Source organism: Pipra filicauda, unplaced genomic scaffold (assembly GCF_003945595.2).
Source record: "Pipra filicauda isolate LSUMZ 115617 unplaced genomic scaffold, ASM394559v2 scaffold13_size5146498_pilon, whole genome shotgun sequence".
Lineage (NCBI taxonomy): Eukaryota > Metazoa > Chordata > Aves > Passeriformes > Pipridae > Pipra > Pipra filicauda.
This window is the reverse complement of record NW_024103874.1, coordinates 4,851,596-4,870,785: the sequence shown is the minus strand read 5'-3', so window position 1 is coordinate 4,870,785 and position 19,190 is coordinate 4,851,596. Positions and strand designations below refer to the sequence as shown.

Genomic DNA, 19,190 nt, shown 5'->3' with positions numbered 1-19,190 from the left:
AAATGGGAGACCTTGTTAAACCTTAGCATTTTTTTAGCGTGATTCTGCATTGCTAATAGATCCCCAATGAGAATCTGTGGTTTCACTGAACTCCTCTCAGGTAGAGCAGATAACTCAGTAGTGCAGGGGATGGTGACCATGAGAATACCACAGGCTTAGTGACTTCCCCACAGCCAATCACACTGTGAGTCTGACTCTCCACCCCAGAGCCCTGATTTCCAGCACTCAGACTGGTTTGTAGCAGAGCTGTGCTCTTACCTTTCAATGACTGCCCAGAGCAGATTGCAGTTCCCAAGCTCCTTCGTCACCCCGTGAGAGAGGCTGATCTTCAGCCTCAAATTGTGTCTAAACTTTTTGCCACCTCCATCCTCAGATATTCACTCGATTAATCCGTTGGAGCACTTTGTGTGTCTCTGTCTTCTTGCTTTTATTGACTTAAGAGAAATAGAGCTGGATCTGCTCTCCAGCCTGCATTGCTTGTGGGGAGGTTACAGCTGAGGAAGAAGCCCAGGAGGTGGTCAGCCTTCCTCACCTCTGTAAGCAGCAGGCACTGCACTGCTGGGGCCGTGCCCAGCGTGCTGGTGACTCCTGAGAGGGGGGGTGACAGCTCATAAATCATCTTTGATCATATAAAATTGACTTTGCCTCCTAAAATGGCTGGAAAGCTGAAATATCCCTGGTTTACATGTCTCGAGGGAGGCAAGGGAAGCTAAGTTTTTTTACCTGTAATTACTAAGGTAATTATTCAATTACTTAAGTAGGACTGATTTTCTTCCAGAGAAGCAATCAGAAGATGAAAATCAATAGTGATTGATTTATTTTCTACCCACTTCATAGAACAAGGTTGTTTGTGGGGATTGTGGTTATTGAAAAATTCCTGCGATGCCCCAAAAGCCTCCAACAGTCCCTGCTTTGAACAAAATAGTTGTTTTCCTGTTTGTTCCAATTTAAAACTCTTCCTGTCAAAAGCATTTCACTGGAACCAGAAGCTGAACAGCTAAATGTTTTTCTTGTCCAAAATACTATTTTCTTCCCAGTTCTTTTTCAGTTCATGCTCTGATGACAGGCCTGGAAGTTTCCTGGTACATTCATTAGGGGAGAGTTGTGCAGTATTTATTCACTGACATTTATTTTTCTGCTGAAAAAATGGCTGCATGTTTTTTCAACTGTAGTTTTTCAAAGGAAGTTTTTCTTTTGTCCTTTTTTTAACTGAAATAAGCACATTTTTATGTTTCAGTTGGGTTTTTTTTGGGCAAAGCACAAACATCAGTGTTACTAGTAGTGATTAAAACTCAGCTGTCACTTTATACGATGATACCGTGGATGAAATGCAAACAAACAACTTGGCCTGTTTGCAGCCCAACTCCTAAAATACCTCCAGCTGCTCATTTGCCTGAAAACTTTCTGCATATTGCCACAACTTGCAAAAGTCTCCTGGGGAGGTTTTGATATATAAAGCCAATATTCACAGTACTCATCTGCTCTGTCCTGAATTCCCAGCTGCTTGTCAGACCAAAGTTACCTCCCCAGGCCGCAGAGGGTGAGGTGGGATTGGCAGTGGAGGTGGGCAGGAGGGGGGGTCTGGCTCAGCATCCATTGCTGGGTATTGCAGGCAGTTGTTCAGAGCATCACTAGGGATGAATTCGGAGGGATGCAGGCACAGGAGCAGGGTGAGTTCACCTCCCTGTTGAGAATGTGACAGTGGTGGGAAAGGTGAGAGGTTTGGGCTGGTGCTGTAACCATGATGGGAGGTTCCCAACCTAAAATGCCACCTCTTTTTGCCACCACAGGGCAGGTGAGCATCCAGAAAAACACTTTTGCAGTGCAGATGTGGTTTGTGCCGATGCAGGATGATCAGCGTGAAATATTCCCGAAGATTTTACAAATATGACCCAAGTCTCCAGCTATCCTGTGTGTAAAATGAGGGTGTTATTCCTAATTTCACTATATAGATGGGAAGACAGTTAACAACTGTGCTGAAGGGCTTCGCTTGAAGGAGCAGGAGCAGAATCAACCCCAGGAGGCTCATCCATGTTTGGGATAACACTAATTTGTGCTGCTATGTGTGAGAGCCAGGCTGGGTGTCAGTGCATCAATTCCCAGATGCCTCCCTGTTGTTCCCGTGGGATCTTTTCTCCTGCTCTGTCAAACCCAGAGTTTACAGAGCCCTTCAGCACATGACTGCAGCTGGACTGTCACTGTGCCTCAAGCCAGCAGATGCTCCAGACCTTCAGTCAGCAAGGGCTTCTGTGTCTCCCAAGGAGCTGCTGCTCATGGCATTACAAGGGGGCAGAAGGCATCACGTGGGGCTGCTGGCAGGTGGGAAGGAAAAGCTGTAAAATAATGGGAAATGCATCGCTTTGGCTTCACGTATTGCCTCTTCCTGGCCCCCACAACTTCACAGCTAGGTATTAGGAAGCAGAAGTGCTAAGAGCACTTCTCTGTGTCCTGGTGGGGGTGAGAAAGCCTTGCTTTATGAGAACGGGCCCGTTTGTACGGTAATTACCAGTGGAATTTTCCGGGTGGCTGTGCTTTGTCCCCTACTGCTTCAGGCTGGTTCCGATGGGCCTTCCTTCAAGGAGCAGAGTTGCAGCAAGACCATGGCAGATCCCAGTTTCCTAGATTATTAATAATAACAATATCATTTTCTCTCTCCCCTATTTCTCACCCACCCTGCGCTTCCCTTTTAATAAAATTCTCCTCTCTTGCTGTAGACTCTGCAGTGACACCAGCCTGATTTGTAATGTAAATAGGCAGCCCAGTGTAAAGGCGACCTGCAAGAGCACCGCAGGGCTCTAATTATAATTTTCATTAAACTCCTTCTGTTTACGAATATCCAAGCAATCTGGCATTGCAGCAGAAGCAAGAGGAAATTAAAGCAGTGCTACCACTTAGCTCCAGTGTCAGGGAGCAGGGACCCAGCTGTCGAGCAGAAACTGAAGCAGGGTTCCTACAGACAAAGTTTTGAAGAGTTATTTCAGCTTTGGCATCCTTCCTCTCCCGAGCTTTTAGCCCAGTTGCAGGGCTTGCATGTTTTTCCTTCAGAGGATCTGGCTGGTGCAAGTGTTTTACACGTGATCCATTTGTGACCTAATTAAGGGGATCAGCTGCTCGAGCTCCCAGTGCCATGTGCAGGGAAGGAGCTGGGGGAGAGCGGGCACTGAGCTGGCTGGAGAGGGACAGGGAGGGTGATGGGTGTGGGGTGTGGGGTGGGTGGAGAGGGACCATCAAGCAAAGGGGAGAGCAGGGAGCTTTGGCTAGCAAGGCCCTGGGGAGATTTCACAAAAGTCCAGCAGCACAGAGATCATTCATCCCATTTACTGGGAGCATCCTGTGGAGTGAGGGCTGCTCGGACACAGCCCTGTGCAGGGATTGGGGCTTTACTTGTTGTGCTACGAGGCCATCAAGAAACTTTCATCCTTATCTTCTGCTGGATGAGCAAAACGACTTCAGGTGGCTTTCTACCGGTGTTTTGCCTTCAGAGGGGCATTTTTGTGACTCAGGCCACAGCTGACCCTTCCTGAAGAGAAAGTGCTGCAGGTACCAGCAGTGAATTAGACTGGCAGGGGACACCAGTGAATTTGTTCATAAAGCCAAAGACAGGGGATGTTCTCAGTGTCGCTTGGACACAGTGAGCCTTGGCTGTGTGTGGACAGGACAGAAGAAAAACTGAGTTTCACTCTTTGAGCCTGAGGCAAGAGTTATTGCTCCCTTTGGGAAATTGCCAGTGGTATATTTAACACATTCAACCCTGGGGTAACCAGTGGCAAAATAAAATTGCAGTTTGCAGTAAGTGCCTATAAAATAGCAAAGATAGCCAGAATTTTGTCTAAACTGGGTGAGTCCAGCTGGTATCTCATGGGCTTTATACACACCGTGAGTTTTGGTCCAACCGCTGATTAATTTTAATTCTAGTACACTTGAGAGTTTATGGGAATCTCCAAGGTGTTCCCAAACTGCTGCTCCCACATCCAGGAGACTCCAGAGAGCTGCATCAGGAGGAGACAGGCTGGGCAGTCCTGACCCAAGCAGTGTTTCAGTGCAGCCTTGAGCCTTCTGTGGCAGCTCCCTCCAGCAGCAGAGCTGGCTCTGTGAGCTAAGCAGAGGATGCTTGGGATAGCAGGTCCAGAGGATAGAGTATATTACCTAAGTCCAACAACCCATTGATTAACTTTCAAATATTTTCAGTTTTTTTCTCTGCATCTCTGTCATGTGAATGAGCCCAAACTTTGGATAGGCTTCGTGGCTGAGCAGAGGCAGGGATCATGGAACATAATGCCCCGTTGGTAGGGAATAAATCTCTCTATTAGAAAATTAAATTCCTGCTGATCTCCAGCACTGCTCTGCCTCACAGCCTTCATAGAGTTTGGATGGGTTCATAACAGTAGCAGATCTCTGGTGCAAAATGGCTGGTGAGTTAATGGCATGTCTTTAATATATATTATTTCACTCAATGAGGAAATTTGTGCTACTGGTGAGAGTGGTTCCTCCCCCAGTGCTCTCTGCCACGCCAGGATGCTGTCTGGGGAAGCAGCAAGGATGTTTGTCCATGATCATCAGTATGAGATGGGTTAAGATAGGCTGGCAAGTCCTTCAACAAGTGAAGGAAAGCCGTGAGTGAGGAGCCTGAGCCTGGGATAGGGCTGTGCCTTACAAGGATCTGGGTGACAAAAACGTCAGGTAGTTGTTGAAGAAACTCATTAATTTTTATGTCTGTTGCAAATACAGTCACATCCCCTTCATCCCAGTGCCCCTTCTCTCCATCACAAAGCTGATGCCCCAAAGATGAGCTGTGAAACTGAGGGAGGAGAAAAATACCGGGGGAAGAAGGGGCAGGGGGGAACGTTGTGGGCATAACAGATTAATTTAATTATCTTTGGGGAATTTAGGATTGAGTGTTGACGTAGGTTACAAATAAAACAAATTTGTCATTCTCGTCAGGGTCCTTTTTTGCCTGGATCACAAAGGCACCTGCTTATTAATTTAGCCTGATTGCTAAATCTCAGCAATCAGCAATCACAGCAGCGTTCAGTGCTGAGGGACCACCAGGAGACACAGGCAGGAGCACAGGGAACAGGCACCTCCCTGCATCCCTGAGATCTGAGCCCCAAGGGCAGGTGGAATCCAGGAAAACCAAACAGGCCAGAGGCTCTGTGGGGAGTACAGAGCACAAGCCTCACCAGGCACATGACTGACCTTGATTTGGGAGAAGTTTAGGCACTACAGGACAATCATTTTACTGAAACATTCCTCCTAGGAAGCAGTCTTTTTCCTGGGAGCTGTATTCTGAGCTCCATTCAGAATGTCAGTGCTGGGCAACCTCTTCTCCCCTCTGCAACATTATGTGCAAGCAGCTAATTCACTGTCCTGCTGACCACCCCACTGAGAGGGTTATGGAGCAGGAGAGGGCAGTTGTGGATTTGCCATCTGGCAGGGATCAGGGACTGTAGTGCCTTGCTAGAAAAAGTACTGCCAGCTCCTGCTGTTTTGCCAATTCTGTGACACAACCCAACACTTGGAGTAAAAAGGCTTAAGAGGTTTGTGTGGATGTGTGCCTCAGGTTGTTGTTCCAGGGGAGGAGGTTTAGATTGGATGTGAGGAACAATTCCTTCACCAAGAGGGCTGTCAAGCATTGGAACAGACTGCCCAGGGCAGTGGTGGAGTCACCATTCCTGGAGGGATTTAAAAGATGTGTGCATGTGGCACTTGCAGACGTGGTTTAGAGGTGGGCTTAGCAGTGCTGAGGGAACAGTTGGACTCTGTGATCTTGGAGGCCTTTTCCAACCTAAGTGATTCCATGATTCTATGAATGCTTGTGCATGGCCCTTGTCCTCAGCTGAGCAGGACTGGTGGCTTTTTGTGATGTACTTAGAAAACCTCAGTCCTTCTGAAGGCAGAGCCTCAACCCCAGACACAAACAAACAGACTTCTGCACTGCTGAGTGCCAGTCTCATCCCTTATGTTTAGCAGGACTGTGCCTTTCCTGGAATGCTAAGCAGTATTTGGGCATGTGGGACTGAATAATGACATATCCTTGCAGCTAGGACATTTCTGAAAGGCTTTGGCAGCAGAAAGCTCAGGGATCAAGGTCACAGCAGTGGTACTCCTGAGAGCATCATTGCCAACTCACAGAATGATTCTGGGAGGGGAGAATGCAGAGCTCAAAGGTGCCAGGCCAGGGGGAATGAGGAGGTGAGGGCTCAGCACTGGGATATTTGACAGCAGGATGCTCCAGGCTTCAGCAGGGAAGTTGTGCTCAACCACTTCAGAGGGGAAAGAGTAACCCAGATTTTGCACAGGATGGTGCTGGGCTGGGAGAAGTCCTGATCCTCAGCTATGGCACGGGGCAGTCTGAAAGCTGTGTTTCCTGGAGTGTGATGCCTCAGAAGCAGCCAGGGAGTGACCTGCTGTGGAGTCGTGCCAGCAACGGGGACTTTTCCTGCTGCCTCGTGGGGCCCTTTGGCAGGGATCAGTCCTCCAGGCCAGAACACTGACCAGTTTGCTTCAGAGACATAAATGATTTAAGGGTATCAGCCCTGCTGTTGGAGGCCTCTCTAATGTCTGTGTGAATAGAAGAGGTTTCAGCAGCTTCTGGGGAGAAAACAGACCAAAGAAGCAGAGAATGGGGTGTATTGTATCCAGTGGCCAGAGTGACCAAAGCGGCCTGAGAGACAAAGTGACAAACAGAGACCTCCTGTGCAATTAGTCTCTTGACCTTTGTGGTTGGGCAAAGGATGCTGGGAAAGGAGCTGTGGCTCACAAGGCCCCGAGGAATGTTTCCTTGACAACACTTACTGAAGAAAAATGAGATTTCATGAATGCAGCGGGAGTTAACACGTGAGAGGCTGACTTTGGGAGAGACAAGGACGTGGCACCTCGCAGAACGAGCCCCTCGGTTTGGGGGTGTTGAAGTAGTGGCTCAGTGACCTGCTTTTTCAGATAAACTTAATTAAAGAGCTATTACAACCGCTCATATCTATTTAGAAATGCAGCCACCGTGGTAAAAGCAGACTTATTGTTTAATTATTTTTCTACCCATGAAATCTTCTCCACCTTGAATAAGCACTGGCACGGAAGGAAATTCTCTGCTCACTGCTGATAGTTTCAGCACACTGCAGCTTGGGTTTAGGATTCTTTAGAACTAGCATTGTTCCACCATTTACAAAGGCAGAGCAATTGTATAGAAAGATATGTATAATTATATAATGTATCATAATAATACCAGTACATTAAAAATAAAAAGCAGACAGGTGTTTAGTATTGCCAAACTTAAACCGTGTGGAAGAACCAAAAATGCAGATATTTGAGTTCAAGACCTAAATAGATATCTTTTTCAAATTATCCAATTGAAGACTTTTTAATTTCTTCCTGCTGTTTCAGCTAGAAGGACTTAAACTTTCATCCTTATATGATGTCTCACAGGAATAGCAGCACTGGGGCTTTGTCCTGAACTCAAGCCATCCCATCACATGGCCAAAATACCTCAGGAAATCAGTGCAAGTTTTGCCTCAGCAAAAGACCCGTGACCTTTTCCAGTGAAAGTCTTGGCTGCTCCGGGGGTGTTTGCACAGCAGACAAAGAAAGAGCATCTTCTTAAAAAGCAAAACCGGTTGGCAGGAAATCAAACGCTGATTCCAGGCATCGGAGTCAGCCGGGAGCCCGGAACATCCCAGCGGTGTGGTGGGGACCAGGGGCTGTAGCTGAGCCTCTTGCTCACTTCAGGCTGGAGAGAAAGGAAATACAGGGGGTTAAGTTGCCAATTTTGTCCGAGTTGAAGCTGTATGTAAGCACACGGGGGTCTGAGGCTGCTGCATACACCCCTGAACAAGAGCAGGGCAGGATCTGGAACAGTCTGTGAGGCTGTGTCCTTACACTGGTGAGAGACAAGGAGTAAAAGGAGAGTTTTCAGGTTGTTTTTTTATAGGCCAAGTGGAAAATTGCCTGGATTTCTGGGTAAAACATTTTGGTTTTGTTTTCTTTTTTTGCAGGAGTATCTCCCTTAAGTCCTGGCTGCAGCAGTGGGATCGGCCTTTCCCATTTGTTCCCTTTATTGCTTGCTTGTGTATTTATTTCTAATGTTTAATTTTAAAAATAAATCTCCTATTAAAACTGAACTTGGAAAGGTTAAAAGCAGGTTTGCTTGCAGGAGCAGATACCTATGGATGTGTGTGTAGGCAGGACTGTACCTGCCACTGGGTTCTCTGCATCTGTACAAGTTGTCAATATCTTGAAAGTGATACTTTTTCTTTTGTGTCCCAATTGATTTCAGAAACGCAGTGAAAGACACAGATCCAAACTAAATAAGATTAAAGGCTTTAAAAGCTTAATAAATTAAGAAGAGCAAATCTAGCTGATAACATGGCTTTGATAGTAGGCTATAAAGGCCAGGGAGTTAAGGAATTACAGGTAACTAACTATTCATCAGCATCCCTTCCTCCTCAGCAGTGTGGGGGCACAAGGGAACAGGTTGAACTCTCCAGCTTTATCAGCAGGACAGGAGCAACAGAAGACAGAGTTGAGGGGATAGAAAAGATTTGAGGAACTAGAATTTAAACAAGCACCCCCAGCCCTTGCTGCACCAGCTCAGTGTGTCCTGCTGGCATCAACACCTGCCGGTGACACTGTCCTGCCAGAGCCATTGGAATGCAAGTGGAATGGTTTGAACCCTCCAAGAAGAAACTGTTCCCCATTTTGAGATGTTTTCTAAGACTCATTTTCCTATTCTCCAGTGGGGTCCATCAGGCAATGTTCCACTGCAGCTCAGGTATAGCTTTTCTCTCTGGTGAAGTTTTCATACTGTAATGCTCCTCAGCATGTCCCAACCTCTCTTTGCTCCCTGTGTGTGAGCTGTGACAGGGCTCTGTAAGCTGAAGAACATTCTCTCTGCCTTTCTTATCTTTCCCAGCTGTATAAATGAATGATGGCCCAACAGAGAGCTTTGGCTTGTGTTGTTTGCCGGGCTAACAGTTGTTTCACATGGTCATTTGCTATTCCAGTTTCACTCAGATCAGCAGAAATGTGGTTTATTTCGGGAGAGAAAATTCTGCCACAACTCTTCTGATTTTAGTATCGCAATAAATCGTTTAATTTAAAGAATGAAAGGTAAAAATGTTCTGTGGGCTAGAGAAGCAATAGGAGCAGAGGGAATCCTGGTTTTAATAAGAATAGCCATAAAGAAGAAAAATTTGTCCTCCCTGATGGAAAGGTCCTGTCAGCTTTGAATGTGTTGAAACCTGGGTCACAATCTGTGAAATTTCTCTTTACAATCACTTTCCAATGCCTCTGGAAAGTAATAGGCTTTCTCAATAGAATAGTGTGAATCATTGTAAGGAACACTACAGCAAGGGTATTACTCTGCAGAAACTTGGCAGCACAGAGAAAGATGGCATTTCCTTGCTCAACAAGAGGGATTCAGCTTGGTTCAGTACGTGGGGAAAGATAAATCAGGGCAAACCCCGACCCTGCCCTCTCTGAGCAGGACTGAAGGGTACCCTGACATTCTTCACATCCCAACCCCAAATCAAGGCCAACTTAGCACAAACATCAGCCCTGTTTACCTTCAAATCTCAGCAGCGTTTAGTGGGTAAGCTCTGCACACAGACCTGTAGAATAATGAGTGAAATGGTTGTTTATCAATTTGTTTTTAGCAAATATTTCCTTAATTACGCTAAGGGAACAGGGACAAACTCAAGGTAACTTCAGGCTGCATTTCCAACAGCTGGATTACAGCAGAGACTCACTGCCTGCCTGACACTGATACAGTGTTGGAGTTTCAGCAGCAGCATTTGCCTGTAATCAACACATTTTACAGAAAATGCCTTTTTTTTTATAAATGAGGAAACACCTTGTGTGAGCTCACACATCCCACAAAGGCTCCCCTCTCCTTTGCCGAACCAGCAGATGGGCACAGCCCATCTCTGGACCAGCTGAGTCATGCCTGCAGCTCCCAGGTACACAAAAATATTTTAAAAATGCAGAGAACATGGCAAAAGAATGTAAGCCATGATGGAAAGAACCTGGAGGCGAAGGCAGTTGCACTAAAGGAGAAGGAAGTGTGGTATGAAGATAGTTTTTGGGATCATGGTGAAAAATCCAGAGCTTGGAGACCTCTCAAGGAGCTGTGCCCCGATCTGAAGCCGTGTAGAATATCAGGTCCATCTCCAGGGCAGTTGGATACCTCTCACTTCACAGCCTGGTGTCTTCCCTGGTCCAAACAACCCAGGAAGCATCATGAGCCTGTGGAAGGAGAAGCTTTTCCCCTTTTTACACAGCCCTAATGGCAAGTGTTCGTTTGTGAGAAGAAAACGCTTCTCCAGACATGGGTGCCCTGATTCTGGAGTGGGAAAACTCATGGCAGAAGGCCATGAGGGTAGGAGGAGTCTGTCTTTATACTGATTTTCAGAGCCTGAGGGCAACAGGCAAAGCAGAGCAGGGTATTACCTCAGCAGATCACCCCCATTGTGTCCCCTCAGCAGAGTGACAGCCACAGCACTGGCTCCCATGGCACACCCTCCCACATCCATGTAATGCACAAAGCCAATTAAATGCCTGATTGGATGAAGTGGTCACAGTCAAATGGCCCCTTGCCAGCCAGTCAGGATGCAAAATTGACAAATATCTGTAAAGGTGTGTGCCTTAATCCCCTCCTGAGGGATTAAGTGTTTAACCTATTACTGGTGTTTCTGAGGAGACACAGCAAAGCTGCTCTGCTGGGGGGGAGCAGCACTTGCCCCAGCCCAGCCCTGCAGCCTCGTGCTTGGCCACAGCATCTTCCAGATGGTTCAGATGGATCAGGGCAGGGCAGTGTGTGTTGCTTCAAGAGGAAAACTACTTGGCAGAAGTGAGAGATTTGGCGACTGCCTCCATTCCCTCCCCATTCTCTGTCCCTCTTTGCTTGTGAAGGTGTTGGAGAGGGAAAGCTGCTTGCTCCTGCCCTGACTGACCACCCTTAACCAGCCTCCCAGAGAGTTTTTTGAAGTACAGATTTTTATTGAACTTTCAAGGCAGTGTTGAGAATTGCTATACCCTCCTAGCCCAAGAGAGGTGTGAAGGTGATTTCCCCATTGATCCAGGAAGAAGGAGGAATAATGGCCCTTTAGTAGATGAGGCTTCTCTCATCATGTGGCTTGAGTGACACCTGCAACCACTCACATCCTTAAATGCTTTAAGCCATCACACAAGCTCTGGTGCTTAGTTCCCATCCAGGAAAAGGTGTCACACAGCAGACTAGGATTCCCCATGGTTAATGTCTAATTAGTAGTTAAATTAATATTGACTATCGATAGTAAATTGTAATGATTTATTTAGGTGAAAATAAATATGAAATGTCATAATGCAATCCCAGTGTGCTAGTATGATAATTAAACACACTGAAATCTTATCCTGACAGGGAAATCTCCTGCTGTGCCTTGGCACTTGCAAAGACAGGTCGATGGAGGGGGTTACACTGTGTTAGTGAAGACAAGCAAAAAGAAGATCTCTCTGTGTAAGGCTGGGCACTGGGAAAAACCTTCTGGAACAGGTTTGCCCCCTGCACTCACTGATTCTCCTGTAGATACAGTGTTTAAAGGCTGTGGGCATGCAAGGACCAGTATGCAATTGCATGTTCATTGTGCTCTTTCAGCTGCAGTGTAGAACAGCAGCTCAGAGCTGGGGACCAGACGTTGCCTCATACACAGGTGGTGGCTACAGGTAAAAGTGCATCTTTATGCAAATGTGGTTTGAAAATCGGCCCCAGCACTTCAACAGTAATGGAGTTTTATTTCTAGGACATAGTACTGGCCTTGAACCATGTTATTAGTGCTGGAGAGGAACACAACCTGTCCTGGAAAACTGATGTGTTTGCAGAATTCCTTTACTGGTGGCAGCATTTTCTGAGTGGTGAAAGTGGAGGAGAGAGTTTCCTCCTCTCTCTTACTTTGATGGATGTGCACTGGAAAGCAGAAACATGAGAGGTGTCAGGAATGATGGAGTGATGCTGAAGGCTCTGACAAATGAGCTCTTGAAAGTTATTTTTGTGTTTTTGTGAATGTGAATATTTCACGTTTGAGATGTTACCACCCTGCTGCTCACCTCTGTTCTCTGCCAGAGGCACCTCCCCAAAGTGCACACACCAGAGGAACGCCCCACACAGCCACTGGAGCTCTCTGGTCTGCATTAGTTTGGCCATCAGAGGAGAGGTGGGATGAGTACAAAAGGGAAGGGAGATGTGGAGACAAGTGTTGTGTCCTACTGACCTGGTTCATAGCCAGCAAAGTGCTTTGGGAATGGAATCCCACTTTCTGCTGCTGCAGGGATTTGCTTGGGGAGCTTGTTAAAACCTTGAGAATAATCATTGTGGGTCCAGAAACCATAACTCTCCTTTTCCTTCTCCCTTCCAGCTCGCTGCATTAGAGAGGCAAGTGTTCGACTTCCTGGGATACCAGTGGGCCCCTATCCTGGCCAACTTCCTCCACATCATCATCGTTATCCTGGGCCTGTTTGGCACCATCCAGTACAGACCTCGCTACATTGTGGTGGTGAGTGACACACTCGGAGCCTTTCACAGCCTCTGCTCTGGGGGGACGTGGCACGTGATGAGGAACTGAGTAAAGCCCTTGGGGAATCAGGCACAAGCCCTGCAAACTGTTTTAGCAGAAGGTGCCTGGCTGTGCTTAGGAACACAATGTTCAGTGTGCTGTGCTTATGCCAAACTTGGAAGATTTTAGATAATTATCGCTGGTGCTAAAGTAACACCCAGACACTGCACAGCAGAGAGGGAGAGTGAGGTGCTGGACAAATGCCTGTCAGAAGGTCTTCCATCCCTCCAAACTCCTGCCCCTGTGTCTCTTTCAGGCAACAGATCATCTGCATATGGAAAACAAACAGAGGAAGAAAAAACTATTGCAGTGCTGACTCGGGGCATTCAACTGCCCCCAGCTAGAGCTCGTATATGTACACTAATTCCAGTGACTTCCTAATGTTTATTGCTTCTCTCCAACCCCATTCCCTTCCAGTATGCCATCTGGACTGCAATTTGGGTCACCTGGAACATCTTCATCATCTGCTTTTACTTAGAAGTGGGAGGTCTCTCAAAGGTGAGTGGGAATTGGATGGGTGAGTTCCCAGCTTTTGCAGTGGAGGGGGTGGAGTTTAGTGGAGAGGGGAGGGGAAGGGCAGGGATTGTCTGGGAACAATCCTAATCCTGCCCACTTGCCTGTGGAGGGGGTTGCTTTATGAGGGGATGGAGGAGTACTGCTTTTTTATGGAAAAATGAGAAGCCAATGCTGATTTCTGGAGTTCTTTGCTGGTCAGTGCAGGTGGTGGCTGGAATAAACCTTCCCCTCATGGCAGGTAGAGTGTATTTGCTTTCCAGAGGTGGGAACAAGAGCCATCCTCAGGGAAGAGCAGCTTTGAGGGCTAATTCCCAGCCATAATGCAGAGGTGGCTGAAGAGGGCTATGAGCTAACTAGGTTATAGCTGATCCTTTTGTGATCTGACACCAACTTGGCAAGAAGGTGTCTGATGGAGGGGAAGGCCCTTATGCAGCATTGAGTGTGTTCTCTCTGCCAGTCTGTCCCAGAGAAGAGGTGGGCTGAGCTGGACCAAGGACTTTGCTGGAACTCCATACCTGACCAGCTTTTGATATTTTTGTGCCTCCCAGTCCTGCTGGAGACTTAGTGCACTTCAGCTGCAGGGATAAGTACCTGCTTGTTGCCACACCAGGCAAAATATTTCCTATTGTACCTTTTGGGAGAGGCTCTTCTCTCTACTGAACAGAGAAATCCCTCCCCAGAGGGGTGCTGGGGAGGCTGGCACATCTCTTTGGGATGTGGCTTCCCTGCCTTAATTTTTCCTTCTTAAATACAATGGTAGTTACTCGTGGCTGTTGGCCAGGGTGTTGTGAGTTAATACATGAAGCTCTTTGAAGACTAGATTAGCTGAGTATTGCTGTCTGCTTGATGAGGGGTGAGTCAGAAATAATAAAAATGGGAGGCAGGTCCTAAATTAAGCCTGGACTGTGAGCAATGAATTAAGAAGTGTTGCTGTAGGACAGCAGACTGAGAGTCATTGTAGGATACAGGTTCATTTCAGAGCACTCTACATCTGGCCTAAATTCCCAGGTCATACATTGAAGTTGCAATCATAATTGGAACTGCCCTGTGGTTTTTATCAGGCCGACAGCAAGTCAGGACTGACAGCACAAATCTTTTGCAGATAAGAAAATGTAGCTTCCTAATTTCTCAATTCATCTTTATTTGCCCTCTCAATTATCTCCGGAAACTTTGAGGGAGTTCTTGATTATTCATGATCTGAAATCTCTGCCTGAGATGATCTCCATGTTGGCTGCGACGAACTAAAAAAAAGAATTTTATGTAACTATTGAAATGCTCCCTTCTGTGGAGGATATATTGGCTTGGTAAACTGCACTGGGAGCTTCTCTGACAGCCACTGTTTGCTTCCAGCCAGCTGGTTACTCGTGTTTGCTAATCCCAACCTGCCCTGCACCACGTCGGGCTGCTGTTCTGCAATTCAAACAGCACAAACTCCTCTTTCTCCCCTACAGAGCAGCTTCACCTGGTAACCTTGCTCTGTGCTGGGGCTCATTTTAGCCAAGCCAGCACACAGAGAGGCTTTATTTAGCCTACAGGATGACACTTGTGACTGGGGACTTTTTTATAGAATTGGACTGCAGTGTCAGTTGTTACTGACTCGGTGGATTTCCCTCTAGGGCTGCACTGAGAAATTAGTTAATTTAGTGGCAAATAGCAAAACCAACAGAGTATTTGTGCTTGTTTGGCAGTAAAATACTTGACAGCCTTGCCTCTGTTCTTAATGAGTTGCTTTCACTTAAAAAAGCTGTTTTGTAAGAAAAACTCGGGATGCTGCTTTCTGTCCTCCTTCTCCCCCTTAACTGAAGTAATTTGGGTCTTTGTAGTGGCAAAACAAATCCTCACTTCCACAAGAGACCAAAAGATGCTTCTGAAGCAGGAATTGAGGTTTCTGTAGGACAGTGGTGCTTTGTAGGCTGGCCCAGGAGTGGTGTTGCTCTGCTGCTGCATCTCTGGAAACCTGATCCAAAGACAGCTAGCATCTTATTGATCTCAGTCTTGGGATCAGACCCCAGATCTGGGCTTGGATGCAGTGTTGCAAGGAGCAGGTTCCTCTGTGGGCCCTCAGGGCCCTTGGGAGGAAGCTGCCCCTGATAAGAAGTCAAGCACAAAGCTCATCATTAGCCTGGCAGTAAGCAGGGAAATTGCAAATATTGGAAAAAGAGCTTTGGTGGAGTGAGACTGATGGAGCTGGTCTGATAAACACTAACTCATTAACTACTAGACTAAGCATGAATACACTGGGGAGTGTTTCAGACAGGGTTGTGCTCCTGTACAAGTGCCTTAAGGGACTGATAGCTCTGAGGAAGATCTTCAGGGTGCTGTTTCCTCTGTGATTACTGATGAGCCGGGGGGAGTGGGAGTAGCTCCTGCCAGCCCTGTGCTCACCCCGCTGTGCTCCTGACAAGGGCAGCCTGCCAGGGCGGGCTCTGTCAGCAGCTCATTGATAATGACAGAATGCAGAAAGGGCAGGGAGATGGGAAGAATGGAGTTTGTTAACTTTGGTGGCTGGTAATGACAGCCCACTGCAACTGAGACAGGTGATAACTCAGGTGGGGTGAGAACGGGGAGAAAGGGTACAAGTGTTTCTGATGTAAAAAGTTCAGAAAAAGCCCAGAGAACTGAAAAGATGAGGAACCAGTTACGTGCACTTATTGCAAATTAAAATCACTAGTTGCACTATCCTTAGTTTTTTATGGAAAAGGAAAGTACTTTTTCCTGCTCTGTGAATCTATTCCATACTTCTTGGAGGAGCTAAACTGGCCTGATTTCTATCTTTCTATCTTGTCTTTTTTTTTTTTTCTTGCAGTCTTTTTTCTTAGCAGAAATAAGAGTATGAAATATGGCACAGCAGAACTTCATTAGGTGGCCAGGCACAAGTGGATCAGCACAAGTGTCTAAGGAAGCACTTTCCTTGGTACTGCAAGGGCCTCCCTAAGCATGTAGCCTGTGCCAGCTTTCCTGTAAGTGCTTTGCCAACGAGCAGGCGAGTGATAGAGCAATCTGGATTTGAAGGGATGCTCCTCAGCACTGGCAGTGAGGTGGTGATGTGTCTCTGAGCAGCTTTTGGCAGCATTGCCTTGCTGACTTGCTCTGCCCCTGCCTCTGAGCACACTTGCAGCATGTGGGGGAAATGCAGCATCTCCAAGTGCTGTCGCTCTGCTCTGTGGTGGGGCTAACAGCTGAATATCCAGATTGCTGTTCCTCCTCCTGTGGTCTGCTCCTGTTCCATCTCCCTCTCTTCTCTTTGTCCATCTGGCCATTTGATTTGGTGAATTGCTGGGAGATAGCTCTGAAGTTTCTGGGCTGTGCTTGAAATAATACCTTAAGCTTCTCCCTGTCTACCCGAGCGTGAAACACATCCCTCCCGCAACCCCTCAGTCTGAGTTAATTATTAAAATCCTGCTGTTAAGACATATGAGCATCTGTCTGTCCAGCTGCCATGCTGACTGACTCTTCATCATGTACTTGAGAAATGTTCAGAGAGGTTTGAGGAATTGGTGTTGTGTATTTCAACGTATTCCTTTGTATTTTCCCTCTGGAATTGCTCATCTCGACTGGTGATTGTTAATTTATTTTTTTGTCCTTCCTTTATATTCTCTCTAGTCTACACAGTGCTTTGATCTGAATCCAGAGCTGTGGTGGTCTAAATCTCCTCTTGAAGTGGAAACAGCCCTTATTAGTCAAATGGGAGTTATTTGTATTCCAGAGAATCTGGACAGCATCTTGGGATGACTTTGTACCTGGGGAAAGTACTGTGAGGAGGGTGGATAAATGCATGTGTACTTACAACTGTCCCTCAACTCCCTCTAAATTTAGGACCTTGAAGCCTGGGATTTGGCCTTTAAATGCTGTGACACTGTCAACAAGCCTCCTGAGAGACACTGGAAGTGCTTCTCTGTGTCTCAGGGTGATAGAGCTACTTGGCACACAGGACTGAAAGATGAACATCATATTTCCTATTCTAATAAGAAATGTTTCCATCTAAAAAAGATTTTAAAAATGATTCTGCTGTCAAGCTCTGGGGCTCCCATGCGAGGTTCAGTTTGTTCCAGAGCTGTTATAGTGCTGTCTTGCCTGATAATTAAGGAAATTTGGGGGAGGCGGTTCAGAAGGCTGTTAACAACAAGAAATAAAACCATCTCTGATAGTGTCCCTTAGCAAATAATTTCAGAACAGCTTTCAGAAAGCTATTTTAGAAAAGAAATGCATCTGGCTCTGTGGGTGTTAGAGGTAGGTGTGAGTTTCCCGTGGGACACAGTGGGGTGAGACTGGGAGCGGAAAATAGACTCTGTAAAATGTAGGTACTGCTGTTTTAGTGCTGCTTTAGTGCTGTTGTCTTCCTTCTCACTCTGATGGCAAACGGATGGCAGCCAGGTGCTACAACAGTTCAGAGTGAGCTGTGATTTTTTTGGCTGGCCTTCAGCATGCTCCCGAGAAGGAGCTTGTGTCACTCTTGGCTCATATTTCTCTCCAGGCTGAAGGTTAAAGAGGCAGCGATAGCTCTGGAAAGAAGAGAGGGGGAGTGCAGTCACACACAGATCCCTCTCTGCAGCAGGGCTTGCTCACTGCCGGGACTGATTAACCTCTTCCAACCCACAAGCACTTCTGGGAGTATTTCGGTGTGTTTAGATCCCAAGTGCATTGCAGAAAGATTTTGGGAAACAGCTGTTCCCTGGACTTTCTTACAACTGGTTCTTTTCTCCTGATTTTAGTGTGCTGTTCTATTCCATAGTTTCGCTTCTCTCCAGCCACCTTCTCACAAATGAAGCTGGCAAACCACAGGAGACATCCTGGGATTGTTTTCCTCGTCTCCCAGCAAGCACTGAGCGACTGGAGGTCAATGAAGGGATTTTCCTGAGTGCTTTTTTATTGTGCCCCATCATGCAGGTACCTTCCCAGGGCATCCAGCCAGGGACACAAGGAAAGGAACAGCACTGCTTTGCATGTTGAGACCCTCTTGTTCGTGCTGCCCTCCTGCCCTGCTGTGCTCCAGACAGATGCTGGTTCAGAAAGGTGTCTCTGAACACAAAGACATCCATGATCCCAGTGTGCAATCAGTATTCATTTTACATCTGTGAGATGGATGGCTCATGAGTGCGAGTCATTGTGGTGCCTTTAGAATCCAAATGTGCTCAGTTTTTCCAATCTGTTCTTCACTGATGTATAATTTTTTAATTATTTTTTTTTTTTTTTTTGGACAGAGCTGGAGTGTGATTGGAGGCAAAAAGAAGCCAGTGCTGGTTAGGACCTCCTGTTCCTCCACCTGCCAACCTCCAGCCACACCTGTTCTGCTTTTTCAGGCTTAATTCACAAGCAAGTTCAGCTTCTGCAGCAGAGTTAAGCCAGAGCCAAATCTGGCTGACAAAAGGGAGATTCTGGAAGGAAAGCAGCCTGTTTCTTACTTTGCCAAACACACATCAATGCCTCTGTAAGGAGCAGAGAAGGCACTGAGGGGTCTGTCTGCATCAGCGAGGCAGAAGGTTTGGGAAGGCACCATCTGTGAGCTGGGAGAGGGAAGCCCTGGAGACTGAGGTTAAGAGGCTGTGGTGCCCTGGGGAACAGCTGTGGTTCTGTGCTAACTGGAGGAAGCCCTGGGCAAAGAAACAGGAATTTAGTCTTTTTTTTTTTTTTTTTAGTATGAGGAAAGTGACTCTTTCCTCCCCCAACCAAAGTGGTGAGTGATTTGTGAGAGGGAGAAGAGCCCAGCAGCCTGGAGGGCTGGCTGTCTCCAGGAGGAAAAGCTCCATGTGTCTCAGAACATGTAAACTTGGGAGAAAAAGAACAAGCTTTGCAGAAAAGATGTGATTTGGTGGAAATGAGATATCTGTGGGCCACTGAAGAGTGAAGCCCAGCAGAGGGAGCAAGCCAAAGGCGTCTGCCAAAATTGTGAGAAGCTGGAAAACTTTCTCTAGAAGTGGAGCTAATGCAGCACCTTGCACTGTAACTGCATTACCCTGTAACTGTCAATCCCAAAATTATTCCCCATAGCCTTCAAAATGCAGACAGCTCCCTCTGAACTCCCAGCTGTTAATGGAGTTTTCCCCATTGTCTTTGCTGCTCAGGCTGCTTTTGCACTGGTGCCACACTCCATCTCCT

At 46.8% G+C, this 19,190-nt stretch overlaps 1 protein-coding gene across 4 annotated transcripts in view; it reads left to right on the top strand.

Annotated features, from left to right (window-relative positions):
* Window positions 1-19,190, top strand: part of NKAIN4 (sodium/potassium transporting ATPase interacting 4) — a 51,706-nt gene that overhangs the window by 11,811 nt on the left and 20,705 nt on the right. For all 4 annotated transcript variants that reach the window (XR_003538760.2, XM_027710664.2, XM_027710663.2 and 1 more), the window contains exons 2-3: window positions 12,381-12,518; window positions 12,996-13,076. Coding sequence is in view for 3 of the 4 variants with exons in the window: in XM_027710664.2 (XP_027566465.1) it covers window positions 12,381-12,518; window positions 12,996-13,076 (219 nt within the window). In the remaining variant the exon portion in view is untranslated. The remainder of the gene's footprint in view (window positions 1-12,380; window positions 12,519-12,995; window positions 13,077-19,190) is intronic.